Source organism: Opisthocomus hoazin, chromosome 2 (assembly GCF_030867145.1).
Source record: "Opisthocomus hoazin isolate bOpiHoa1 chromosome 2, bOpiHoa1.hap1, whole genome shotgun sequence".
Classification (NCBI taxonomy): Eukaryota; Metazoa; Chordata; class Aves; order Opisthocomiformes; family Opisthocomidae; genus Opisthocomus; species Opisthocomus hoazin.
The window spans coordinates 115,998,459-116,021,767 of NC_134415.1; the positions used below are offsets into that span (position 1 = coordinate 115,998,459).

Below are 23,309 nucleotides of genomic sequence, written 5' to 3' on the forward strand. Positions count from 1 at the left end.
CTAACTCTTCATCCAGGTCGTTGATGAAGAAGTTAAACAAGACTGGGCCCAGTACTGACCCCTGGGGGACACCACTTGTCACCAGCCTCCAACTAGACTCAGCGCCGCTGATGACAACCCTCTGAGTTCTGCCATTCAGCCAATTCTCTATCCACTTCACCGACCATATCTGATGCCCTAATCAAAGCTGCCTTAGCATCTGCAAGTAGAAGGCAGCAAACAGATATCTGGCAGACACATTTTTTATCCCAAGTTTAACAATCAATTTTCTTTCACTATAATTAACTTTCCCAACTAATCCTTATTTACATAAGCAGAGTTCTTGGAGAGACTGGATGAGATGCTAACAGCATTGAAATCTGTAAATAATCAGTGGAAATTCCATTTATTAAAGAGATTCTGTAGACATTAAACTATATTGTAAGCTTCTTGTAAAGAGTTCTTTTGATGTATTGTTTGTGCTTCAGTTTTATAAGCTTTCTTCCCTTTTCCTGTCAGATTCTCAAACAAGAGATTATACATGTTTAGATAATTAATTTTCTGTATTTCTTTCAGTTAAAGAGCACAAGTGGTTAACTATATTAATTTAATTCTTCAGTTAGATACTCTGCTTTCTCTGGTAGACTTTTAAGGACTGTTAATTGTAACTTGGTCCATAGATGTTCCCAGTGCCCCCAAATTTTGTGGATTATTCTGAGTTCTGCTTATAATAAAAAATGTGAAAAATATATTTTTTCACAAAACATATGTAAGTCAATATAAATTTGTATTTATCATAATTTTAGATTAGTGTTTGTATATAGTTCCAGGGGGCATCTTAACTACAAAGTTTTGTTTTATAAGACCAGTGATAACTATAAATCCAATTGTGTTTCTTAGAACCTGTGTTTAAAACTGTTTCCTGACCTGTAAACTACTCTAAAGTAAACACAATAACTAACTGGGTTTTCCTGCAAAGAAGTTCTCATCACGCTGTGAAAACTACGGCATGAACAGTAAGATTCCTAGAACAGGGAAGGGAGAGGATAATTGTGTATGAACATCAGACAGACAATACTGCCAGTCCAGGCGTCATATGTTTGTATGTATTATGTACATACACATTCACGTTTTTGCTTTCTATAAGGAACACCCTATAGAACAAAATTTCTGAATTCAAATTCATCTTAAAGCAGACAACAGTTTTCTGTAGTGGGGTATTCTTTGGTTTGTTGATTTTAGAAATCAGCAATAATTTCTTAGGGCCTCAAGCTGCTTTTCCTAAGTCCTGCACACACAGAAACCAGTAAACCTTTCCTAAAGCAGGATGTCTCTCTTAAAAACTCTACTTGCTACTCTGAATCCATGTCAGGTATGCTTTTACCTCTTCAGAAAGCTTCATGTTTGCTTGGATGAAGCCCTTGAAACACAGATGCTTCTCCAAGAAGCTCAGAAGTTCTGCCAAAGGCTGAAGAGACACTTGCACAGCTGTGTCAATCACAGCCCTGCCCACAGCCCTCTTCCGTCAGGGCACAGATGCCACAGACTGACTTCAGCTTGTAGCCTTCTCAAAGCCTCTCTCAGAAGCTGTAAGTATCCACAAAACCACCACTACTTAGAAATGGAATTTCCAAGTATCTGGGGTTACAGCATCACCTCAGCACAAGACCTTTATGCCAGATTGATGGAGCAAAACCACCGCAAATGTCTCTTAACTGTTTCTTAATCCAAGGAATGCCAAGAGGAAAGTCTCAGTTGGCAAATACTGATTGATAAATTGCCTTAAAAAATCATCTGCAAACATATAAGCACAATAGCTACAAAAAATGATGAGACTTAGTTTCAGTCTATGACTTTGATTTGATCAATTGAAACTCTGTGTGTACTTTCCCCATTTACTAATGACCAATAATCATCACTGGATATATTTTATATAATCTGTGTATTAGCAAATGTATTCATGCAGTAACTCTTATTTTAACTACAGGTATTGCTGCGAAACAGAAACCAACCAAATCAATGATGGAGCATAGAACCATCTGCAACTATCATAATGCTTATTAGCAGTTACATGATTTTCTCTCTTAAAAGCCAAATGGACTGAAAACACAACGTTTATATAAACTCTTCCACAGCAAAACTTAACAGAATGCTGACACATTGCTAGCACTGTATTACCACAGACCTCTAGCAAGAATGCAGGAGGCATCGCACCCCAGGACATTAGTAGGGCTGCCATGAAGTACTCACACTCTCAAGTCTTACTGCAGCCTCTTATTTGAGTAATTCAAATGTAAGCACGGACCCAGAACAACCCCAGTTCCAGATCCAAATGCTACAGCTTAACCCCTTCTCCGGGCTATAAGCTCAATGTAGGCTTTCTACATATAATGCACAATTCCAAATTTAATATGGAAATCAATTTAAGGAGTCCCAGTACAAACCAGTTAACAGATTTTCCTTCTCTTTTCTTCCTCCCAGTTCTTTACCTTTGTTAGGTTTTAGGTTAGATTTTTACATGTGTATGTGCAGGGGGCAGTTTTCTAGGCTCTTTCACAGTAGTACTTTTTAGCTAACTGTATTATTTTAGATAACGTGCCGTTACCCAGAATGGCCTTCAGGCCTTCAGTTAACTGACAAACCATTTCGCAGAGCAAAAACTGAGTCAACGAGGTTTGGGGTTTTTTTTGCTTACAGTACTTGCATACAATTTCTGATGCTTCTATTCAGCCTAACATCAAGTAAACCTTATATAAATACAGACATGTTTTCAGTTTGCCACAAATATAACTCACTGCACGCAAAAACAATGAACTACAGGCAACCTCCAATGTTTCTTCTATACTCCTGTCACACACACTTGTACAACGTTAACCTCAAACACGAAGTACACAGGGATCCACCGTGCTTCTTTTGTAAGAGGAGGCTCTTCGAATCAGAGTTGAAACACTGTCACTCTGTCACCAAGGAGTCTCTCAGCCCAGAGATAACCTCCTTCCTCATGGCGAGCTTTTGTGACAGCTCTCTATCAGTCTTACTACTCAACAGCAAACCTCCCAGTCTTTGAGCACTACAAAAGTGTTCAGCTAATGCAACCAAATAGGAAGAGTACCTAGAATCACAGCCATCCTTTTGTTTTTTAAAAATCTTGATCATGTTTACCTTGTTTTCACCTCGATGCCTCCAGTGGCAGAATGGGGCCTCAAATATGCAGCTTGCATAAGGAATAAGGCACATGAAATCAGTTATGTTGGCCAGAAGGGACCTCTGGAGGCTTCTAGGCCAATCCCCCGCTCAAGGTGAGGCCAGCGTTGACGTTACATCAGGTTGCTCAGGACCTGGTCCTGACGAGTTGTGAAAATCTCCAAAGATGGAGATTCCAGAGCCTCTCTGGCCCCCTGTTCCAGTGCTTAGCAGTACTCCAGCTGTGGTCTCACAAGTGCCAAACAGAGAGGAAGTATCACTTCCATAAACCTGCAGGCCATGCTCTTGCTAACACAGCCCAGCATGAAGCTGTCCATCTTTGCCAGCTGACCACAACGCTGACTCACATTCAACTCTTTGTCCCTTAGGACCCCATGTCCTTTTTCTTAAAACAGCTTTTAATCCTCTTGGTTCCCAGCCTTTACAGATGCACGGGGTTACTCTGTCATAGGCTGCAGGCTTTAATTTTTATTAAACTTCATCATTTTTCTGTCAGTCCATCTTTTCAGCCTGCCAGGATCCTCCAAGTAGCAGTTCAACTGCCAAGCATGTTGAAGGCTGTCAGCAACGTGGTATTGCCCGCAGACCTGCTGAGAATGCACTCCACCCCTCAGCCACGTTGTTAATGCAAAACTTAAAACAGCATTGGCCCCAGGATCACCCCCTGAGAACCACCACCCGCAGCTGGCCACCCACTGGGTGTCAGTCTGCTAACCACTGTTCTCTGAGCCCAGCTGCTCCATTTTCCACCAACCCTGTGGTCTTCCCATCCAGCCTGTACTTCCCCACTTTCACTATGGGGATGCTATGTCAGACCATGTCAAAGGCCTTGCTAAAGTCAAGGTAAATGACATCCACTGCTCTTCCCTCATCCATCAAGCCAGCTCTCTCAGAGAAAGCAATCAGGCTGACTGAGGCACAAATTTTGCCTTTGGTAAATCCAAACTGGCTGTTCCAAATCATCATCTTGTCTTTCATGCACCTGGACACAGCTAGAGGATTTGCTCCATAACTTTCCTGGAAACTGAGGTTAGGCTGACCAGCCTGTCATGCTCTGGATCCTCCTCCTTCCTGCAAGAAGATACATTTGCCTTGTTCCAGTCACCTGGAAATCTCCTCTGATAACCACAGCCTGCCAAAGATGAAAATGTCAGTGGCCTTGCAATAACATTGACCAGCTTCTTCAGCACCCTCAGACACATCTCATCTGGTCCCACAGAGCAGTCTTTGTCCAGTTTGCTTCTGTGGTCCCCAAATCTGTCTTCCTCTATCACGTCAGTATTTCACTCCTTCTGACTGTGCCACTAGGCTCAGGGAACCTGAGAGGCCTGTGAGAAGACCTTGCTAGTAAAAACTGAGACAAAAAGGGAAAGTACCTTGGCTTTTTCCATACCGTCCTTAAGTCGGTCCCCTACCCTGTTGAACGCTGTGCCTACATTTTCCTTCACCTTTCTTTATTGTCAAAGTAATTATGGAAGCTTCTCTTGGTGGTCATGTCCTTTGACAATTTCAGCTCCAGCCGAGCTTTGGTTTTTGAACTCCGTCCTCTCATGCCTGGGCAATGCTTTCGCATTGCCTGGGTAGCTCAAGCCTCCTTCCATGTTCCCAGCCCTCCCTTTGGTGTCTGAGTTCAGACAAGCGTTGCCCATTCAGCCAAGCTGTTCCTCTGCCATGCCTGCTGAAATTCTAGCTCACTGGACAAGACTGGCTTTGTGCCATAGGCATGTTTGTCTTTCAATATCAATGCACCCTGCTAGGCTTCGTTGCCCCTCGTGGTTTTTCCAAAAGAGCCTGTATCCTTCCATCACAGTGCTCGTCACGAGCTATGCCACCCTGTCCCTGTGATCCCAAAGAGGTCACAGCTGGATCTGCAACTGGGCAGATCCTTCTAATTCCTCCGATTTCTTTCCCGGGCTGTGTGTGTTCACGCAGCATCCCGATCCCTTCGCAGGGCAAGAGAGCGAGCCTCCAGCAGCCGGCTGTGCCCTGGCCGACCCTGTCCACCCCCAGCCTTCCTCCACACATCTCCTGGGGGTTGGCTCCATCCTCACAGGTTCCCCAGTTGTGGAACTTCCTTTATTTTAACCCGGAGCTTAAAACACCAATTACCTAGAAAATGAACTATTCCCTGTTAGCATGGCAGGCTGTGGAAATAAGAGACAAGAGAGCACTCTCTGCATTCCTTGCAAAACCACAAAATTCAAGGCATTATTTTGCTTAAGAATGCAGCCATGGTAAGCCAACATCATTACTGGAAAAAAAATTCTGGTTTGGCTTTTTGTCTTTCGTTATTACAGAAAGATTATTTTCCTTATTTTTTTTTCAATAGGAATCAACATTTGCTTTCCTGTTTGAGGTGCAGCAGTGTTAAACCACTGCCCATCAGCTGCAAAACAGGCTGTCTGCACTGTAGATACGAATGCAACGAATTTATTCACTGAACTGTCATTTAAAGTGGTTCTGCGTTCTGCTGCAACTGACCAAGTAAGAAAGTCTGATATGTCATACAAAACTAAATAATTTAAACCAAATAGGAATATTTTCTTATACTCTTCATAGATTAAATGTTTTTGTCGTGACCTTGAACAGGGTGGTCCAGCACAGTGACACCTGTCCTGTCCCTAAGCTGCTACTTTGAGACACAGCGGCCTGCAGGCAGCCGCAGAGCAACGCCACTGGGGAGACAGGGGAGGGGAGGGACGGTCAGCCGCTGTGTTTAACTGACTGCTTGCAATGCAAAGCAGCACGTCTTTTGTAAAAAGCTGAAATGCTGACTGAAGATAAACATTTCATGTCTTTTTTAAATATAAAAATAGTTGTACAAAAATAAGCTCATAGACCCGTTCAGCAGTTTGAAGTCAGTTCGGCTTCTTGATCACTGCAGTGGGATACACGGCGGTGCGTGTTTCCGCTTTTTGCAACATTTGTTGGACCAGCACCCACACAGCAATGCAGATACTCAACTTCCACCTTCAATATTTCTCGTTATTCTCGGATTATCTGGGATGACAGACACATCCACACCTCAGACCTAATTTTAAATGAGATAACGCTATCCTGTATGATGCGTTACTCAACTCTTTTTCAAGTACCTGATACTCCCACAAGGCTGAGAACTCAGTTTATCAAGACAAGCTTGGAAGAGTTATTATTTTAAGGCAACTTCAAGTTTTCTTTTCTTCTTTTGGAGTTTATTGTCTTTGAAAAGCTTGATTAAATTGGATTATATTAGCAGAAACACAGTTCTTACATCAAAATCCTCTATTTGGGAGGGGCATTTATTTCAATCAGAGTTTTGAGATTTCACGTTCTCCTACATACCCACTTTTTTTTTTTTATGACTGAATTACACAGAGGGCACCATGATTTACAAATTAAGCATTAGTACTATTGTTCTAAAACACCACTAAAGGTAGGTGGAAATAATGCAATAAACCTGTTTGTCAAATTGTATTATCAGAACAGCAGAAAACAATTTGTGAGAAGTGCAAAAGAGCCGAAACTAAACCGCGTTAAGAACTATTAGTCATACAGAAATTACAACTCGCATTAAAATGAAAAAGACGAAGTTGTACGCCTGCGAGTAACCCCTAACGTTAAAGCTATAACACTGCAGGTAAAAATCTGAACTCATGGCGCGGAGTTGATGCTCTGAGCAGGCCCGGCCATATGTAGGCGCGAAAGAGCCGAGACTCTGGATGTGTGTGATCAGGACAACGCCACGTTCCTCGGGTAACCGCCCTTCTTTAATTCCGATGAGCTGGTAAGCACAAAACTGCGCTTCACTATTTCTGCGCACCGCTGTGCGTGGCGGGCAGGTGTATGTTCCGCAGAGGCTGCTCCACCTCCCACAGTCTGACAAGCCCGACATCCAGAACTTTGGATTTTGCTGAACTTTCTATCTGCGCCAGCAGCAGCACCGCTGCCAGAGGGATGGGGATGCCGTTCCCCCGCGGGAAGCACGGCATGACCCCAGACCCACGGGGGCCGAGGCACCGGGGACCCCGCGTTGGGGGAGAAAGCCAAAACCGAGCCTTACCGCTCCGGGCCAGGAGCTGCCCCACGCCGCTCCCAGGCGAACCCGGCCCGCCAGCACCCTGCCAGCCCCGCAGCACCCCGCCGCCACGGGTGTCGCATTTTTTAAGGGAAGAAAGACTAATTTCAGGCCCAGCGCTCTCGAGCTGGAGCTTGGCGCTCCTCGGCCCGACGCTGAGGAGCCTCGGCCGGCCCCCGCCCGGCGGCCGCCAGCCGGCGCTCCCCCGCCCCAGGGAGCCGCCCCGGCCTGCCCGGCGCTGCCAAGCCGCCCGCCGGCGCGCCCAGCCCGGCCAGGCCCGGGGCTCTCCTCTCCCCGCAGGCCGGGCCGCCTCCGCGCTCCGTGACGGCTGCGGGGCCGGGCCGAGCCGGGCGGGCTCCCCGCCGCACCCCACACGGCGCAGCGGGCTCCGCGTCCCGGGCGCGCAGCGGGAATGGCGCCGGCGCTGCTGGACCTGGCCCACTGGAGCACCTGGGCGGTGTGCGCCGCCATCAAGCTGCCGCAGCTGGCGGCCGTGCTGAGGGCCCGCTCGGCGCGGGGGGTCAGCGTGGGCAGCCTGCTGCTGGAGCTGGCCGGGTAAGGCGCCGGGGCGGGGAGGGTGGACGGCGGGGCGGCGGCTTCCCTCAGCGGGGCTTCCCTTCGCGGCGGCGGGGAAGGGAGCTGCCGTCTGCCCAGCGCCGGCCGCGCTCCAGGGCGCGGGGGAGGCTGCGGGGAGGGGGCGGCTGCGGGGAGGGGGCGGCGGGCCGGCCCTGCGCCCCTCGCCCTGAGAGCCAGCCCCGGGCGGCCGAGCTCCTCGGATGTCCGGGAAACTCGGCATGTTTCACCCAGCTGGGAGCTGGAGGCAGCACCGTCGGCTGCGATCGAGCCGTTTGTTTGGGCTTTTCCGTGGTCCCTGCGCCCGGCAGTGCAGCGGTCATACCAGTTGGACGGGCTGCACACCCACATCGGTAAAGCGTAGTCGTTCTTTGAGGAAATTACAGACCTCGTCAAACTCCAAAGGCCTGTCGGTCTGGAATCTTACATGGATTAGACTTACTAAATGGAAAATAAAGACGGGAGCTCTGTGCATGGGCACGAGCATGCGAGAGAAAATACCTTGAAGAGCCTTCCGTCTGCCGAGCCGAGGGGTGGAGGTGGGCAGAGCATCCCGCTGGACGGCTCCCAGCTCTCTGCACCAAGATGGAAAAGGGCTTTTTATTCAGGAAAATCGCCTCGCACAACCGACGGGGCGCAGCCGGCGGTGCGGAGGCTGGGGCGCACGGGCCCCTCGCCGCGCTGCACCTCGCCCTGCGGCATCCCCACAGTCCCCGCTGCGGCCCTCCGCGCCCGCGCTGCTCCTCTTGCCGCCCCTCAGTACCCCTCTGAGCCAGCGAGCAGAATTCCAGCGCTGGCAGAGGTGGCTTGCCCCACAGCCCTGGCCAAAAAGCGGTGCCAGCGTTTGGAAGTCATTCATGGACTCACGAAGGTTGGACTTGATGATCTTAAAGGTCTTTTCATAGGATCATAGGTTGGAAAAGACCTCTAAGACCTCTAAGATCATCAAGTCCAACCATCAACCCAACGCCACCATGCCTGCTAAACCATATCCCGCAGTGCCGCATCTACATGTTTTTTGAACGTTTCGTATGTGTTGGTGTGCATTAAAGAGGCTTTGTAAGTCATGTTTCAGGTGAGCATGGAGGAGCCACGAATGTCTCCTCAGCACCGGCGTGATAACCACAGTACCCACACCGTTGCGGGCTCTCCACCTGCTCTGGGCAAAACCGTTTTGGAAGAGTTGCAAACAAGGCTTTATTGAAACTTTTATTGGGACTGTTTGTTTATTTAGTAAACTATTTACCCTGCAGGCTTTAAAGACTTTGGGTCCAGTTTCTGGGAGCTCTGGGGCTACTGGTGCAAGCTGGGATGGTGCCGCAGAGTCAGGATGCAGGGACCCCACAGAGGTGCAACACAGAAGCGTAGTGCTGATGGCAAGGAGTAGAATTTGACCCTGCAAGAAATAAGAATTCTAGGAAGTTCACATTTTAAAATTCTGAATATTGTAAAAGCCAGTTTATTACAAGGTGGGCAGTTCCTTACGCCATCTTTCTGCGCTGGGAACCAGCATTTTTTCTTTACATAAAACTATGCCCTTTCTGTTTTCTCTGCAGCCTTGAAGTTTCTGTCTAACCCCATGGACTTGCATGAAAGTTGAAGAAAGTAAAGAAAATGCGATAAAAGTTCAGTCCTTTTAGATACTGTATTGTGGAATGGCAGGAAGGAGAATTGCCATTGCTTGGGGCACTTAAGAACAGACTCTCAGTCTGACCAGTACAGATGCACTGGGCAATCTTGCAATAGTGTGGTCTAGACAGCTTGAAGGATGTTTTCTAACTAACTCCTGTAAAACTTGCTTCATGTATAGATTAAACTACAGGCATAAAGAAAGAAATCAGAGTTATCCCAGAGGTGCCAAGGCAATTGCAAAGAGAAGGTATCTTCTAGGTCTGGAGCTCTTTCTTTCTTGTCAGTTGTAATTAATGAAATTATGCCTTATGCACTATGACACAAAGACCTTGACAAGAAGTGTGGGCAGTTCTCTACATCTTATTCTGTTTGAGGGTAACAGAAGTAGACTACAGAATCGTCTGGCTTGCACTTTGTTGTCATATTTGTTTGATCAGTTTGACAGCAGGGGCTACGCCTATCTGGAGCCTTTTGGCAAAACCAAAACAGTAACAAAAGTTGTGAAGGAGTGGTGCTGTCCTTTCGTGCAGTCACGCTGTTTTGTGTCCTTCTGTTCAGCTTCCTTGTGTTTCTGAGGTACCAGATCTATTACGGTTACCCTCTGCAGACATACCTGGAATATCCCATCATCATTGCACAAGGTAATTTTTTTAAGCTGTGTTTTGGAAATGAAACAGGGCTCATTCAGCCCTCCGAGGCTCTGCATGGAGGTACGGTACTCCACTGCAGTGACGTGAATCCATTGACCAGTTCCAGCTGCAGACGAGGGGAAGAGGGAATGAACATCGCAAATATAATTGAATTCTTGTAAATTTTATGAGAATAGATGGTCAGGTGGAGGAGAAAGATCTAATTAATACACACAGGGTGGAGTTGCAGTGTAAGCTCATCCTTTATCCGGTGACTCCACATCTGAGAGAAACACGACAAACACTCCAGGCTCTAAGAAAAGCTTCATTTTGGAGCTTGCAGTGGCTTGGACATCAATCAAGTTGAGAGACAAAACGTGTAAGAAATGGGTCTCCGTAGACACAGTGCCCAGTGGAACTGTCTAGGGGTGCTTTTGGGCCCCTTCTCTCCCTTCTCTGATGAGCGGTCTTTTGTCTGTTTCAGATGTCATTCTCCTTTTGGTTATTCTGCGTTTCAGTGGAAACATGAAACGAGCTTTGTTGTATGCAGTCACGTATCCTTTGAAATCTGGAAATTTTATGTAGCTTGTTTGGTAGTTCTTGGCACAGCAGCTATGTCGTCATTTGTTTTGTGCTACCATTGTAGATCCTTTTCAGCCACCCCTCTGCATGCATTCCACATTCACATGCTGATCTCTGGGATCACGGTAAAATCTCTGCAAGAAGTAAACGTTACGTGTAGCTGTGCTTGAGAAGGCCCACAGCTGATAAGGAGTAAGACCAGTTCTTAATTCACACTTTTGCTACACATGCAGGGTGGAAATAATGAATCTTTTTTTCTTGCTTCCTACCCATGCAGACTGTACTTGCTCTGATGAACACAGCAGTGTGTTCTTTTTCTTTTAAATAGGATTTGGGCTTAAATCTCAAGTCTTGTGCTTTGGAGAAGCTCTTGAGAAACTCCAGGCACTGTTCAACCAAAGACAGTGTGAAAAACAGGAACACTTAGTGTTTCAACCAGTGCTTAATATATTTTATCTAGATTGCATAGTCTGTTACAAAGTTTCAATAAGATCCTTTCCAGATGTTTAAAAAAAAAATCTAATTCCCCAGGCAGTTTCAAGAGCTGCATTATCCTAGAATTTTCAGTGCTATGGAACTTAACATAATGTAAGATTCTGGGGGGGCTGGTACATCCTAACGCTGCGGAAGTGGATAATAGACCTGGCCATGGTAAGTGCCGCATGATTATTTGAAATTAGGGCCACATATGAAACAACTTTTGTTCTGGACATCTTGATCAGTGAAATCTCTCATTATGTGTGTCTTTGGAAGAATTAATCATTTGGGTTAGCTTCCAGAACAACCTCCGTTTTCAAATACAGCTGTTTCACTTCTGCGAGCAGCTGGAAAACATAGTGCTGGCATTGGAGACTATGAAAAAAGAAATGTTCTGACGTAAAGCTGTTAATTGTGGTGCCTTAATTTAAAATATCAATGGTTTAAGATGCTGAAAAAAGATTGCCTCTTTAGTCCTAATGTCATAATCCCCACTAATAAACCTTTAACAGGAGAGGAAAAGACTAGAGCATCAGTCAAAGCATTTAAAATAGGGAATGCTAACTAATTCTTGAGATCTTTTTCCCCCATTAGTCCTAGAATTTTGCAAGAAAAATATCATCCAGTAATGCCCTACATAGGTTAAAGATGGTCTTTGCCCTTTTTATCAGAAGAAAGTGAAAATTTAATTGGGATGAACTGGAGTTGCTAATGCAAAAGATGATACAAAGGCGGATAAAAGCTTCTAAGCCTACTACCGCTCCTTGCTCGCAAAGGGAATCCGAGCATGCCACAGAGACCCACGTGGAGGTCCCCTCTAGCTGCTGCCATCACAAAATCCCCCTTGAAAGGATGACAGGGTGAATAGTTGGTTCCTTTCATTACTTTTTCCCACCAGTTGGACTCATTTTCCATACATTCTTGTCAGTTTTCTCATTCTTTTCTGGTTTTGTTTGCCAGACAGAATGGTAACAGATGGTCTGAATCAACCTGGCTGTTTAGATCAGTCTCATTTTAGCTAACTTTCATAAACAGTCTTATGTAGCAGGTTGAGAGGCTTTTTTATTTCTTTGCTTCTTACTGTATGTGCCTCTATCAAGCATTTGCCAACAGCAGTAGCAATTGTTGTGCTCTTTGAGCTTCTTCCCGGGCAGCACCTCAGAAATCAGTTCCTTGCTTTTGGCAACTTGAATTTTTTTGCTTCACAGTTCCTTAGTAAGCAGCTGAAATGCTTGGGTTGCAAAATACTGAAAAAGTATATATGTTTTTATTCTGAATGAAAAAGCTAGTCCTGGTTTTTAGTAAATTACCTACTAACAGCCATAAGCTAAGCACTTGGACAACACAATGGCTGAGGCAGAGTCCTTTCCCTTTTTTTACCTGCTTTTCAGAACCTGTGCACGCTCATCAGTGCGGCCAGTAAGCTGGCTCAGCTGCGGTGTCTCTGGCAGACAAAAGATTCTGGACAAGTGAGCGCCTTGACCTGGAGTATGGCTGCATATACCAGCGCAAGTAAGCTATGGGCAATGTGGTGCGAAGCACCGAGTTTCTTTTTTTTAAAGCCGCATCTCCTCCTCCTAATGCTTCTTTCACTAGGTCTTTACTCAGTCATAGTAGGTAAAAATCTTGCCTAACGTAGCTTCCCTTAGTGCTGACTTCTGACACTCAGATACCATGCAGTCTCTTGAAACCAAGTTTTGCCATTGACACCAGCTCAGTCATACTGACGCTTCAACTTAGAAAACACACAGCTACGGGCAGAGGAACCTGGTACAGTTAAAATAACTGAAGGAGTGTCATTACAAGGAAGGGATTTTAATGTTCTAGGATTTAATAAAATTACTAGTGATCCAGCGTGAAAAGGTGCTAAGTTTTGTAGTTAGACAATCCTAATTCTGAAAAGTCATCTACAGACAAATACTTAATGCTAAACACCTTTAACTCTATGATGACATGTAAATATATTTCTCAACAGAGGAGAATTTAAGAATGTACCAAGAACAGTGGTTTGTGCAGTTCATATGTTAATTACCTCGTGGTCTGCATGAACAGTTCTTCTACAGCTATTTGTCAGGAGTGCCTTTGTCATATTCACAACACTTGTTTAAAATATTCTTACTATAAAACATAGTGATGCTGGATCTGTTTCCCCAGAAAAGAAATGTTTTAAAGTCAATAATTAGAAGTTGTGATATGTTCGCTGAACAATGGCAATAAACTTTGTAAATGGTTTTAGTCTGCTGCAAATGTGAAATAATGAACGTTTAGATTTGTTGTGGGAAGGAAAGCTGAATTCCTCATATTTGCAGAAGCCTAAAAGCATGCATGTGAACATTCACAGTGGTTAAGTCATGCTAACTCGATTGTGGGTGCAGCTCGATTTCAGCTACCGAAGGAGGGGGCTGAACAGAAAGAGAAGCAGTAAACTCCGACCACATCCAGTCTAGTGAGATAGATAGACAGATAGAGATACAAAGATTCTAATTATGCCAGTGATTTTCTCATTAAAAAGAGACCCTTAATACAGTGTCACTCAGCTGTGAGAGCTCGATCTCTGAGCTAAAATACTGAAGAGTGGATGCACTGTAAGGGGGAATGTCTATACAACGTATATTTTCATGCAGGAGTATCCTCTACTGAAAAATAGGTATTTCATCATGTTTTGAAAGTACAAACGTGTCGTATCTACTCCACTAATCAGAATTCATTCAATTTACAGCAAGAATAGTTACCACTGTAATGACTACAAATGATCTCGCAGGTGAGTGAAGTACGGAATCGCCCACCTTTCCAAGGTAACAGCTGCCATGGTCGGTTTTAGCTGGTTTGTAAAAGCAGGTATCTGGTCTCAGAACAAACCGGGAACCTGGTGGTTTAGCATGGTGAGGGAAGGAGTTACTGTTAAAAACGTAGCACAGGATTACAAATCAGTCAAATACCTGGAGAAAACAAAAAACCTTGCTTACGCTTACCATATGGTGACAAGTGGTCCAAAAGCCATTATTTTTTTCAAAAGGCAAGAGCACTATAAAATTAACTTATGAAAATAGCAGAACAAAGCATGAAAAATCTTTAATATTTAAATACGCAAATAAATAAATTTAGTAAAACACAACATAATAAATCTGCAATCATTAAGTGGTAGCTTTTCAAATAATAAGTGTTTCCTATTCTTATTGTGGGGTTTGTGCATTAAAAAACTCTTCTAGAAAACTATTTAAAGTTCAGCTTAGTACATGAATAGCTTTAGGCACTACATTCAGAAAGTTTATGGCAGGCTGAAAATGAAATGGTAGGCTGGCTAGAAACTCACAAAAAATTGGCTTAAAATATGTAATTTGCAGCTTATTTCATCATAAAGCAAATTTATTTAACAGCTTCTTACCATCCTGACAAAACTGAAAGAGCTAAGGCGCGCAGCAGATTTTTCAATAAATCGTTGGAAATCAAGACTTGGTAGATGTAAGAACAGTAACAAAATCACATTGTACTTCATTTGGGGGATCCTTGTTCTAGTTCAAAACTGGTATTTCATCAGAAACATCGTATGAATGGATTTATTTGTTTCTTAAGCAGTCCTCTGCACCACAGCAAGGCTCTAGTTTTACAAGCAGTTCAAGTGCCTCTTTCACAGGAGAAGGAAGTCCTCTCTTCAGCCACTCATTTTCACCCCCGTACTTGCTGCTTTCTCTTTGCCAGAGTAAGAGTTTGGGGGGGCATGCAGTTAACGGGATCACCAAAGAATGGCATAATGCACACGCAGAAACTTAGTCTGGGTCAGTTATCGAGTCCAGTTCCCCCATGGCTGCACACTTCTGCCGATTAAGAGCAAGAGAGGTATATAGAGGGGAGGAAGGCAGGGAGGAAACCAGCATGAAAGTAACAAGCTGGCTCTGGTTAAAGCTGCTTTTTAAAATACAGCACAGAACGCTTTGGAACATGGAGGAGGTGGCAGCAGATATTGATACAGTGCTGGTCTAGTGGGAAAAGTTTCCAGTTAACTTCTAACACTGAATGTTTTGACATGTGCATCTTGGTTTCATGCACACATATGAAATTGTCAAATACTACATATTTCTGAAACAAAGTTTTGTGTACATTTCCATGAATATTCCATTTACCAAACTGATACTAGATACACTTCAAACTGTGGTCTCACAGGTAGAGATACTAAGCTTATTTTGGTTTAAAAAAAATCTGAAATTTAATAAAGATACTGAAAAACTGCTTTTTTCTCAGTTGTCAGATTTCCTTTCATTAAAATCTGACAGACACAAGTATTTCCGGTCTCCCTAAAGTCTAAACTTAACAGGTGGCAGTAGAGAATAATCCTTTTATTATAAACAACACACACAACTATAAAGGATGTGAGCTGCGGCTCCCAACTTTAATTTTTGGTGTAAGTATAAATTTATATGAGGCTGCTCAAACTTGTGCTGTTCTCCTGGTTTTGTCACAAAGGAATTCAAGGTACTGCAGTGTATTCTTTTCACATAGCACCTGCACATGCTAAATGCTCTTCTCTGCTATATTTACTTTGAGAATTTCTGGGTTCCTAAACAAGGTAATTAAACTAATTGACTGAAAAGAGTTGCAGAATGGGAACCAGCCTGTTTGTACACCAGAAGGTTTACAAAACAGCGTGTCTTTTGAAAATGACAGCAGCTGATTTTTTTGAATTTATGCTGACTAGATTTTTTTTCCCCCCCTTTTAGTTCTCATCCGTTTCATAACCATGCTCATTCTCAATATCTGGGTCACAGCCACAATCCTGCACTACAGGAAAACTAAAAAGACTGATTAGAAGACACTCATCAGCACACAACATAGTTACCATCAATAAAACCTGATATAATTAAGCTTAAACAACAGAACGAAGGTTGAGGAAGCTCTCTCTCTCTTAAGCCTAGTATTTATCCCGAAGCATAATTAGTAGTCATGCTTATTTTCTCTTAGAAATAATTCTGACAGGATACTTAAACAGCATATTTTTCGTGGTCATTTAAGAAAAGTTTCACTGATACCACATTTTCTCTGGATTTTTTTACTAAATGAACAAGGTGTTTTGTGTTTAGATGTTTGTATGTTTGCATATCGCTTCAGTACTTTCTGGTTACATATAAGCAATTTTCTTCAATCATACAAAAGCAACTTTGCACTGACATAACTCATCTTTCTGCATCTGCTGCAAGTTTGAAAAACAACAACAGATGTTTGTCTTCTTGAAAGCGACTCAATTAGTTTGACATTAACTACCTGCATTTCAGGACAAAGAAAATCTGAGTAGGGTCCGGTTCAGAGTACGGCTCTGAGTGTGTTAGTGACGAAGTCACAAATCCAGTTGGGATTGTAGCACTTACATGCAACACCTAAATGGTACAATTTATACAGCTGATACAGGATACCCATGGTCACTTTCTTCAATATACCCAGGTTTTGTTAGGAAAACAGCAAAAACTCAGCTACGAATTCTTTTTCAACCTGCGCTTTCATCCACTGAACCCACTGGTTTGGGAACAGCAGACTAGAATGTACAGGAATCCATGAAGCTCTGCCCCACAGAGTTAAAAATTGTGTTCAAGCAGAAGTTCCTGCAGGGATGCCCGGCGTCCCCAGCCGCCATCCAGCTGACAGGGACGCGTCTACAGGTGCAGCTGGATGCACCACAGCAGGCTCATCTCCAGGGGTTGCCAGTTTGCGATCATACTGCTCTCTGCTTCGTTAGTTCTCAGCCTGTCTGTGCTGAAGGGTGATGAAGAATGTAAGGACTTCACTTCAGTTTTTACTTTGAAGATTCTAATCAATTTGTAGTAGGTATATGAAAAAAGGGAAAAGGACATTCTTGAGAACTATTAAAGGGGGATTTTTGCTTTTAGAAGTAACGCCATTCCAACCAAAAGTTACAGAAGCAATCCTATAGCTTGCCTTCAATTCTCATTCCATTCTCCAAAATGAAAAGATATGCCTTTCCGAAAGAGTTCTTACAGTATGACTGTTAAAACCAAGGCACCGTTGGTCCTGACACCCTTGAAGACTATGAGAAGACTGCACCGACTACGTTTGAGGCAGGTTTTCCTTGCAGTGTACTAAATCATCTCGTGGAAGAGCGGGGCCTGCAGCAGCAGATGTTTCTGCCAGCGCACACTCAGCAGTCAGACTGAGACCTTCGTCACCAGAAAATGGAGCTGCTTTGGAAACTCTGATTTTGCAGTGGTGGGAAGGGGTATGTCTGTGGACATACGATTTCATGTATCTCACATTATTGAGAGCAAATTCAAAGATCAGGATTTTTTACTACTTCAATAAAATGTATAAATGTTTCTACGCCGGTTGAGAGAGTAACTGTAAACATCCTGTTACTGATCTTACTAAAGCTGTAAAAGTCGTCTAAGTGGTGGCAGGTGATACATTTTCCAGGTCATATTAATAAATGCTATTCTTCATAACTGATTAATGTCATTCTTAGAGTTCATTTTCATTACATTTCATTTTCTGTTATTTCCATATATGGAGAGAAAATGAAATATTCATTACAGGTCATTAATGGGCAGCTTTCACCTTAATATTTGAAGCATCAGACTGTATAATAACCTTTAAAATGCTAAAGAGCTCCAGCATCTTAAAAGAAAAAAACCCCCACACTTCTCATCTCATTTTTTAAATTAAAGCTCTCCTTGATAGAGAAAGGTTTGTATGAAGTCCAAACCCTGTCTGCTGTTGACATCTTTCATACTCCTGAGCGATGCTGTAGCAAAATGAAGACACTCCATTTTCAGGTTGAGGATCAGAACTTCAAACTGGAATATTTTCATCATAAAATGCTGAAATGCATTTAAGGAAAGTTCCTTAGAGGTTACTTAACACACACAGAATAAATAGTCTTAGAAACTTGCAGAAAAAAAAGAGACTGAGGAAAAGAAAAGCAGCTGGATAATTCACAGGCTTAAGGTAAAGTAATTTTGTGGACTTGGAAAGCTGGACTGTGAGTTCTTATTCAAGCTGCATGAGATACGGAACAAATCAGAAGATAGCAGTAAATAGTTTTACGCGCCTTTTTTTCTTTCCTTCCCCAGAGAAGAACTTACTTCACTTTCATAAGGCAGAATCACGGTCAAGTCCTGGACAAGCGCAGACCTAGTGGTTTTCCAGTATGTAAACCATAATCTTCTCTGAAGCTGGAGTAAAGGTGATAGCTTTGGACAAGATGCGCGGGGAGGGTAAATCTTGTTAAAGTTATCATTCCACAGTATCCGGGCGGGCACAAGCAAGTTGTTTGCTGCGTACCGCAGCAGCGGACCAAAGGCGGGCAGGGGAAGTGTCGTGGGTTTAGCGCGGTGCGTGTAGGGCAGCAAGCAACGCCAGTCCAGCGGGCTGGGAGGAACACGCCTCCGCTCACAGGTCTGGCAGAGGTGCTGAATTACACACTCGGTGTCCACCTGCACCAGTTCACAGCAAGCTCACAGGGTCAATCAGCCTTTCCTGTCCCGGGTGGTAAGGTGTGGGTCCTGTCGGGGCTCTCAGCTAAGGGCGAATTTTCTTGCCTGTGAGAAGACAAGGTGTGAATTCTCGTACAGCCCACTGAAGCTGGACTACAGCCCCGAATCTCTACAGCTGTGGACAGGATGAGCTGCGACTGCGCATTTGGTGACAGATAAGCTACAGTTTGCACTTCGGCACAAAGCCCAGCTTAACAGCATGAAAGAAAATGTTTATCATGAGATTTACTATCCAAAAAAACGAGGGTATGATCCCAGCAATAACAGCTCGCAGGTTTGAAAGCGAGGAGCATACAGTGGAAGGTGTGCATAGCTCACTTCTCCCAAAAGCCTATTTCTGAATGGTCCTCAGTGAACAGGGCATCACACACAGATGCAAACCCACCATCTCCCCCACCCTATGCGCCTCCGTAACACTCAGTATTTTGTGCAGTGTAGGGCTACATAGATGTAGATGTGTTTCTCTGGGTGCCTCTCACCCAGCAGAAGATGTTACTGCTCAGACTGCTCAGAACTGCCTGTCCTCGTCCGACCACCGGGCCTCTTCTGCTGACTCACGCTGTGCATGTAGCTGTTCCCCAGCCTAGTTCTGCTCAACGTGTCTGTTAGAACAGGAGAGGGAGGAGCAGGGTGGGGCGGTGGGCACGCCTCAACCGCCCCCCGCTCAGAACTTTTGACTGTTTGGAGAAAGCCATTCACAATTAGCTAAAAGGTCCCAACCAGCTCAGAACTCATAGAAAGCCTTCATTCACTCCTCTAAATGAGGTAAAACTACTCTTCCTCCACCAATCAATCATTACCCATTCAAGGACATACATAATAGGGAGAACAAAAAAAAAGAAGGAACAGCTCAGAGCCCACAGGAAGAACTATTATAAACTAAAAGCTACACAGTCGTGGAGATCCACTCACGTGAGGTAGTTTCCAAGCCATGTATTTCATATGGCGATAAATAATAATGACTTCCTGCTAATTCTTTTCAGGATGGTTTGTTCCATTCCCTTGCAGATTCTTCAGTACTCAAGGAGTCACATTCATACATGAAGCAGAACATGAAATGTTGTCTTCATCACTAATAATGGCCTAAGGTTGTCACAGTTTGGAATGTGAGGAAGCTGAAAAACTCCTCTCAGGATGTTATTAAATTCTTGGTTTGTACTGAATTTCATTTGCTTGACTTTGAGCTAGAGTCCTCAGAGATACGAGTTCTTGGAGATGATGGCTGTTGATGTCAAACAGGTGTCTGGGAGCCACAATAAACATCACCATGAGAACCTGCCAGCTCCTCGCTTCTGCTGGATCCAATTGCAAGACCTTGGCAGTCTCACAGACCCGAGTCCTGATGGACCTCAGGTGTTTCCTGCCTGATGGCAAGACAGACATAGAGACATCTTCAAGTTAAACATGTCAACTATTCCATTCTACCTTGGAAGTGGTTTGGGGCAAGTGCCACCTCTGTCTTGGCAAAAAATCCAGTCTTTGGACCAGAGGCAAAATAAGAGGTTTTTTACACTGCATGATACTTTTGATCAAATTTAATTGGGAATACATAAAGGACAATTTAAGTAATTGTCATAATTTTGTTCATGTCCTGTTTTGTTTCATTATTTCAGCCCGTAACTGTCTTAAATTGTCACTGGCCTAAACCAGTACTTCTGTGTATTACGTGGTATTGACTCACAGAAAAGGAGCTTTAAGAGGGCAGACATCTTCTTTTATCTGTCAAGTATTCGGGAAACTAATTTAAAGGACAGAACCTGCACCAGCCTCAAATGTGACAAGAAAAGTTAGCTAATAATGATTATGATTCAAATTTAATAGCAACATGACTCCATGCTGAAAATAAATTCTACTTACCACCTTATTGTAATTGCAAGTCACCTGTGTGTATGCCTACTTCGGGCTGTACACGGTTCCTGCTTTTGAATTCGGAGGCTTTGCCCAGCAGTAGCAAGACGTCTCATACTACACGAAATGGAAGAACACGCTTCCCGTGCCTCTGTGTCCCCCCTCTCATGTAAATCAGCACTCTAACGAAGCACAAACTGAGCTTGCGTAAAGTGTATTTTAAGTTACCCAATTACTGTAAAGAAATCCTTTCACCTCTGAGCAACTGACTACATACAGATTCCACTGAGCTGATTTCCAAGACAGTGACTTGAGACATTTTAAATCCGCGTGACTTACAGTCCTCATGGTCTCTCTGCATACAGGAGAGCTCCCTCACTGTGTTTACCAGGGCCTTCCATTGCTCCAGGGCTGACAAGTGGCTCCACAGGTCCTGCTGAATCTCAGCTGGCCCCCAGCACACCAAGGCTGTGATTTGCTGGACACCACCACGCAGGCACGTGAGGCTACAGCATCCAGCAAGCAGATGCAAGTCCTGACACTGCAGCCAGACCTGCAAGATCAGCTTCCAGAGCCGATGTGAAGAACGAAACGCAGCTGAGGTAGGAGACGACACTAGGTCCAGCAAATGTGAAAAGGGGTTCAGACGGTGCGGTTCCTGGCTCCTGCAGCCTTAAAACAGTGGAGGTATTAAATGCCTCAGATACCTCCAAAGTTTCCACCAATTCACTCGTTAATAAAAAGTAGCACATATCCAATCAAGATACATTGCTAACATGGCAATTCAGTGCTTCATAAGACCAAGCTAGCAAGGGTGATGAGAAATGACAAGAAGAACTGGATGACCTGAGCGGCAGCACTGGGACATGACAATGAAGGACTATGCATACAAGTAGGCTCACATCTCTCACCAAATGTTGAAGGCCTAGACCTCAAAATGGGGTGATCTGAAGCATCACATGCAGTTGTCCTGGCTGTCAAACCATTTCTACGCAGCTCCCCCAGGCAACCTAAAAAAGGGCTGCACAGACAGGCAATTGCTGTGCTCTCTGCCCTTTCTTTTCAGGACGAAGATGTACCTTTCTGGATTTCTTTAAGGTATGCAGGACTACATACACTTATAACTGTGTAATTTTGCTGCCTTTCACTATCACTTTTATTTTGAAAGATCACCTTAATCCTGGAGCTTCTGTAAGATTCCTGGAGCAAAGGCAGCAGTGGTCAAATCTAGCTTCACGCTGGGAATAGCAAGTATCAGGGAGTAACTTCACTTTCTTACCCTTATAAAACAATGCCTCCTGCCTACAAATACACCAGATAGGTGTATTTGATACACCAGAAGGACGAGATGCCATCCAGAGGGACCTGGACAAGCTGGAGAGGTGGGCCTTTGAACCTCATGAGGTTCAACAAGGCCAAGTGCAAGGTCCTACACCTGGGTCGGGGTAATCCCCGCTATCAATACAGGCTGGGGGATGAAAGCATCGAGAGCAGCTCTGCTGAGAGGGACTTGGGGGTACTGATAGACGAAAGTCTGGACATGAGCCGGCAATGTGTGCTGGCAGCCCAGAGGGCCAACCGTGTCCTGGGCTGCATGAGGAGAAGCGTGGCCAGCAGGTCGAGAGAGGCGATTCTGCCCCTCTACTCTGCTCTGGTGAGACCTCACCTGGAGTACTGCATTCAGCTCTGGAGCCCTCAGCACAAGAAGGACGTGGAACTGTTGGAGCGGGTCCAAAGGAGGGCTACGAAAATGATCCGAGGGCTGGAACACCTCTCCTACGAGGACAGGCTGAGAGAGTTGGGCTTGTTCAGCCTGGAGAAGAGAAGGCTGCGGGGAGACCTGATTGCAGCATTTCAGTACTTAAAGGGAGCCTATAGGAAAGATGGGGACAATCTTTTTAGTAGAGACAGCAGTGACAGGACGAGGGGTAATGGTTTTAAACTAAAACAGGGTAGGTTTAGGCTGGACATAAGGAAGAAATTCTTTACAATGAGGGTGGTGAAACACTGGAACGGGTTGCCCAGAGAGGCAGTGGAGGCCCCATCCCTGGAAACATTCAAGGCCAGGCTGGACAGGGCTCTGAGCAACCTGATCTAGTTAGTGGTGTCCCTGCTCACTGCAGGGGGGTTGGACTAGATGACCTCTAGGGGTCCCTTCCGACCCGAAACTTTCTACGATTCTACAAAGGGGCAAAGATTCAATACCCCAATTTTCATAACAAGGCTCATAATGAGCATCCCTGTGCTGATAAATTACAGTTCCTCTGAATCCCCACTTCTTGGAGAAATGGTTTTACGGTGAGCTTTTCCATTCATTGCAGTGGTTTCTGGGGAGAACGAGATTCGATGTGCTTAGTGTTCTTTCTGCCACGTCCATCTCAGTAGACTTGTCTCGTTCCTCAGACGAGCATGTCTGAGTGCATCGCTGTCCAAGTTACAGGCAACTTCAACAATGAACAGCTTTGCCTTTTGTGTCCTGGGTACAAACCAAGGTTAGTGCACGTCAACCCACTGGCCAAATGACCTCCGCATTACAGCTCAACACAGCGCACGCTGCTCCTTTGGTTTGGGACAAACTGCATGAACGAGAACGGAGGAGTGCTGTGATATTTCCATCCCGAGAGGCACTGAAAACTCAACGGCCACGAGGAACCTACGCTAAGTGGGCCCTGCTCCGAGGCAGAGGTCCGAGCAGAAGACCTCCAGTGCTCCCTTATCCGCCCACACCGTTCTATGACGACTTCCCAATACAGCCTGCTGTATGTACACCTAATAACCATTCCTGCAAGTACAGCATGTATAAACTGAGGCTGGTAAATACTATAGTACAGTACA

General features: G+C 44.7%; 1 protein-coding gene across 2 annotated transcripts; it reads left to right on the forward strand.

The window, feature by feature from the left end:
- Window positions 1-7,606: 7,606 nt before the first annotated feature.
- On the forward strand, window positions 7,607-17,565 carry SLC66A3 (solute carrier family 66 member 3). 2 transcript variants are annotated; one of them, XM_075414845.1, is made up of 7 exons: window positions 7,607-7,792; window positions 10,001-10,083; window positions 10,556-10,625; window positions 11,247-11,304; window positions 12,522-12,642; window positions 13,850-13,891; window positions 16,564-17,565. In XM_075414845.1, the coding sequence occupies exons 1-7, from the start codon at window positions 7,650-7,652 to the stop codon at window positions 16,656-16,658; spliced, it is 612 nt and encodes a 203-aa protein (XP_075270960.1). In that variant the 5' UTR covers window positions 7,607-7,649; the 3' UTR covers window positions 16,659-17,565. The 2 variants fall into 2 exon arrangements, with proteins under 2 accessions (XP_075270960.1, XP_075270961.1); XM_075414846.1 differs by having other exon boundaries at window positions 15,846-16,654.
- The last annotated feature ends 5,744 nt before the right edge of the window (window positions 17,566-23,309 follow it).

What these genes read in the sequence shown, in the direction of transcription:
- SLC66A3 (XM_075414845.1), top strand. Translation starts at nt 7,650, where the DNA reads ATGGCGCCGGCGCTGCTGGACCTGGCCCACTGGAGCACCTGGGCGGTG. An exon ending in CTGCTGCTGGAGCTGGCCGG is followed by an intron (nt 7,793 to 10,000) that starts GTAAGGCGCCGG and finishes CCTTCTGTTCAG; the next exon opens with CTTCCTTGTGTTTCTGAGGT. An exon ending in GGATAATAGACCTGGCCATG is followed by an intron (nt 11,305 to 12,521) that starts GTAAGTGCCGCA and finishes CCTGCTTTTCAG; the next exon opens with AACCTGTGCACGCTCATCAG.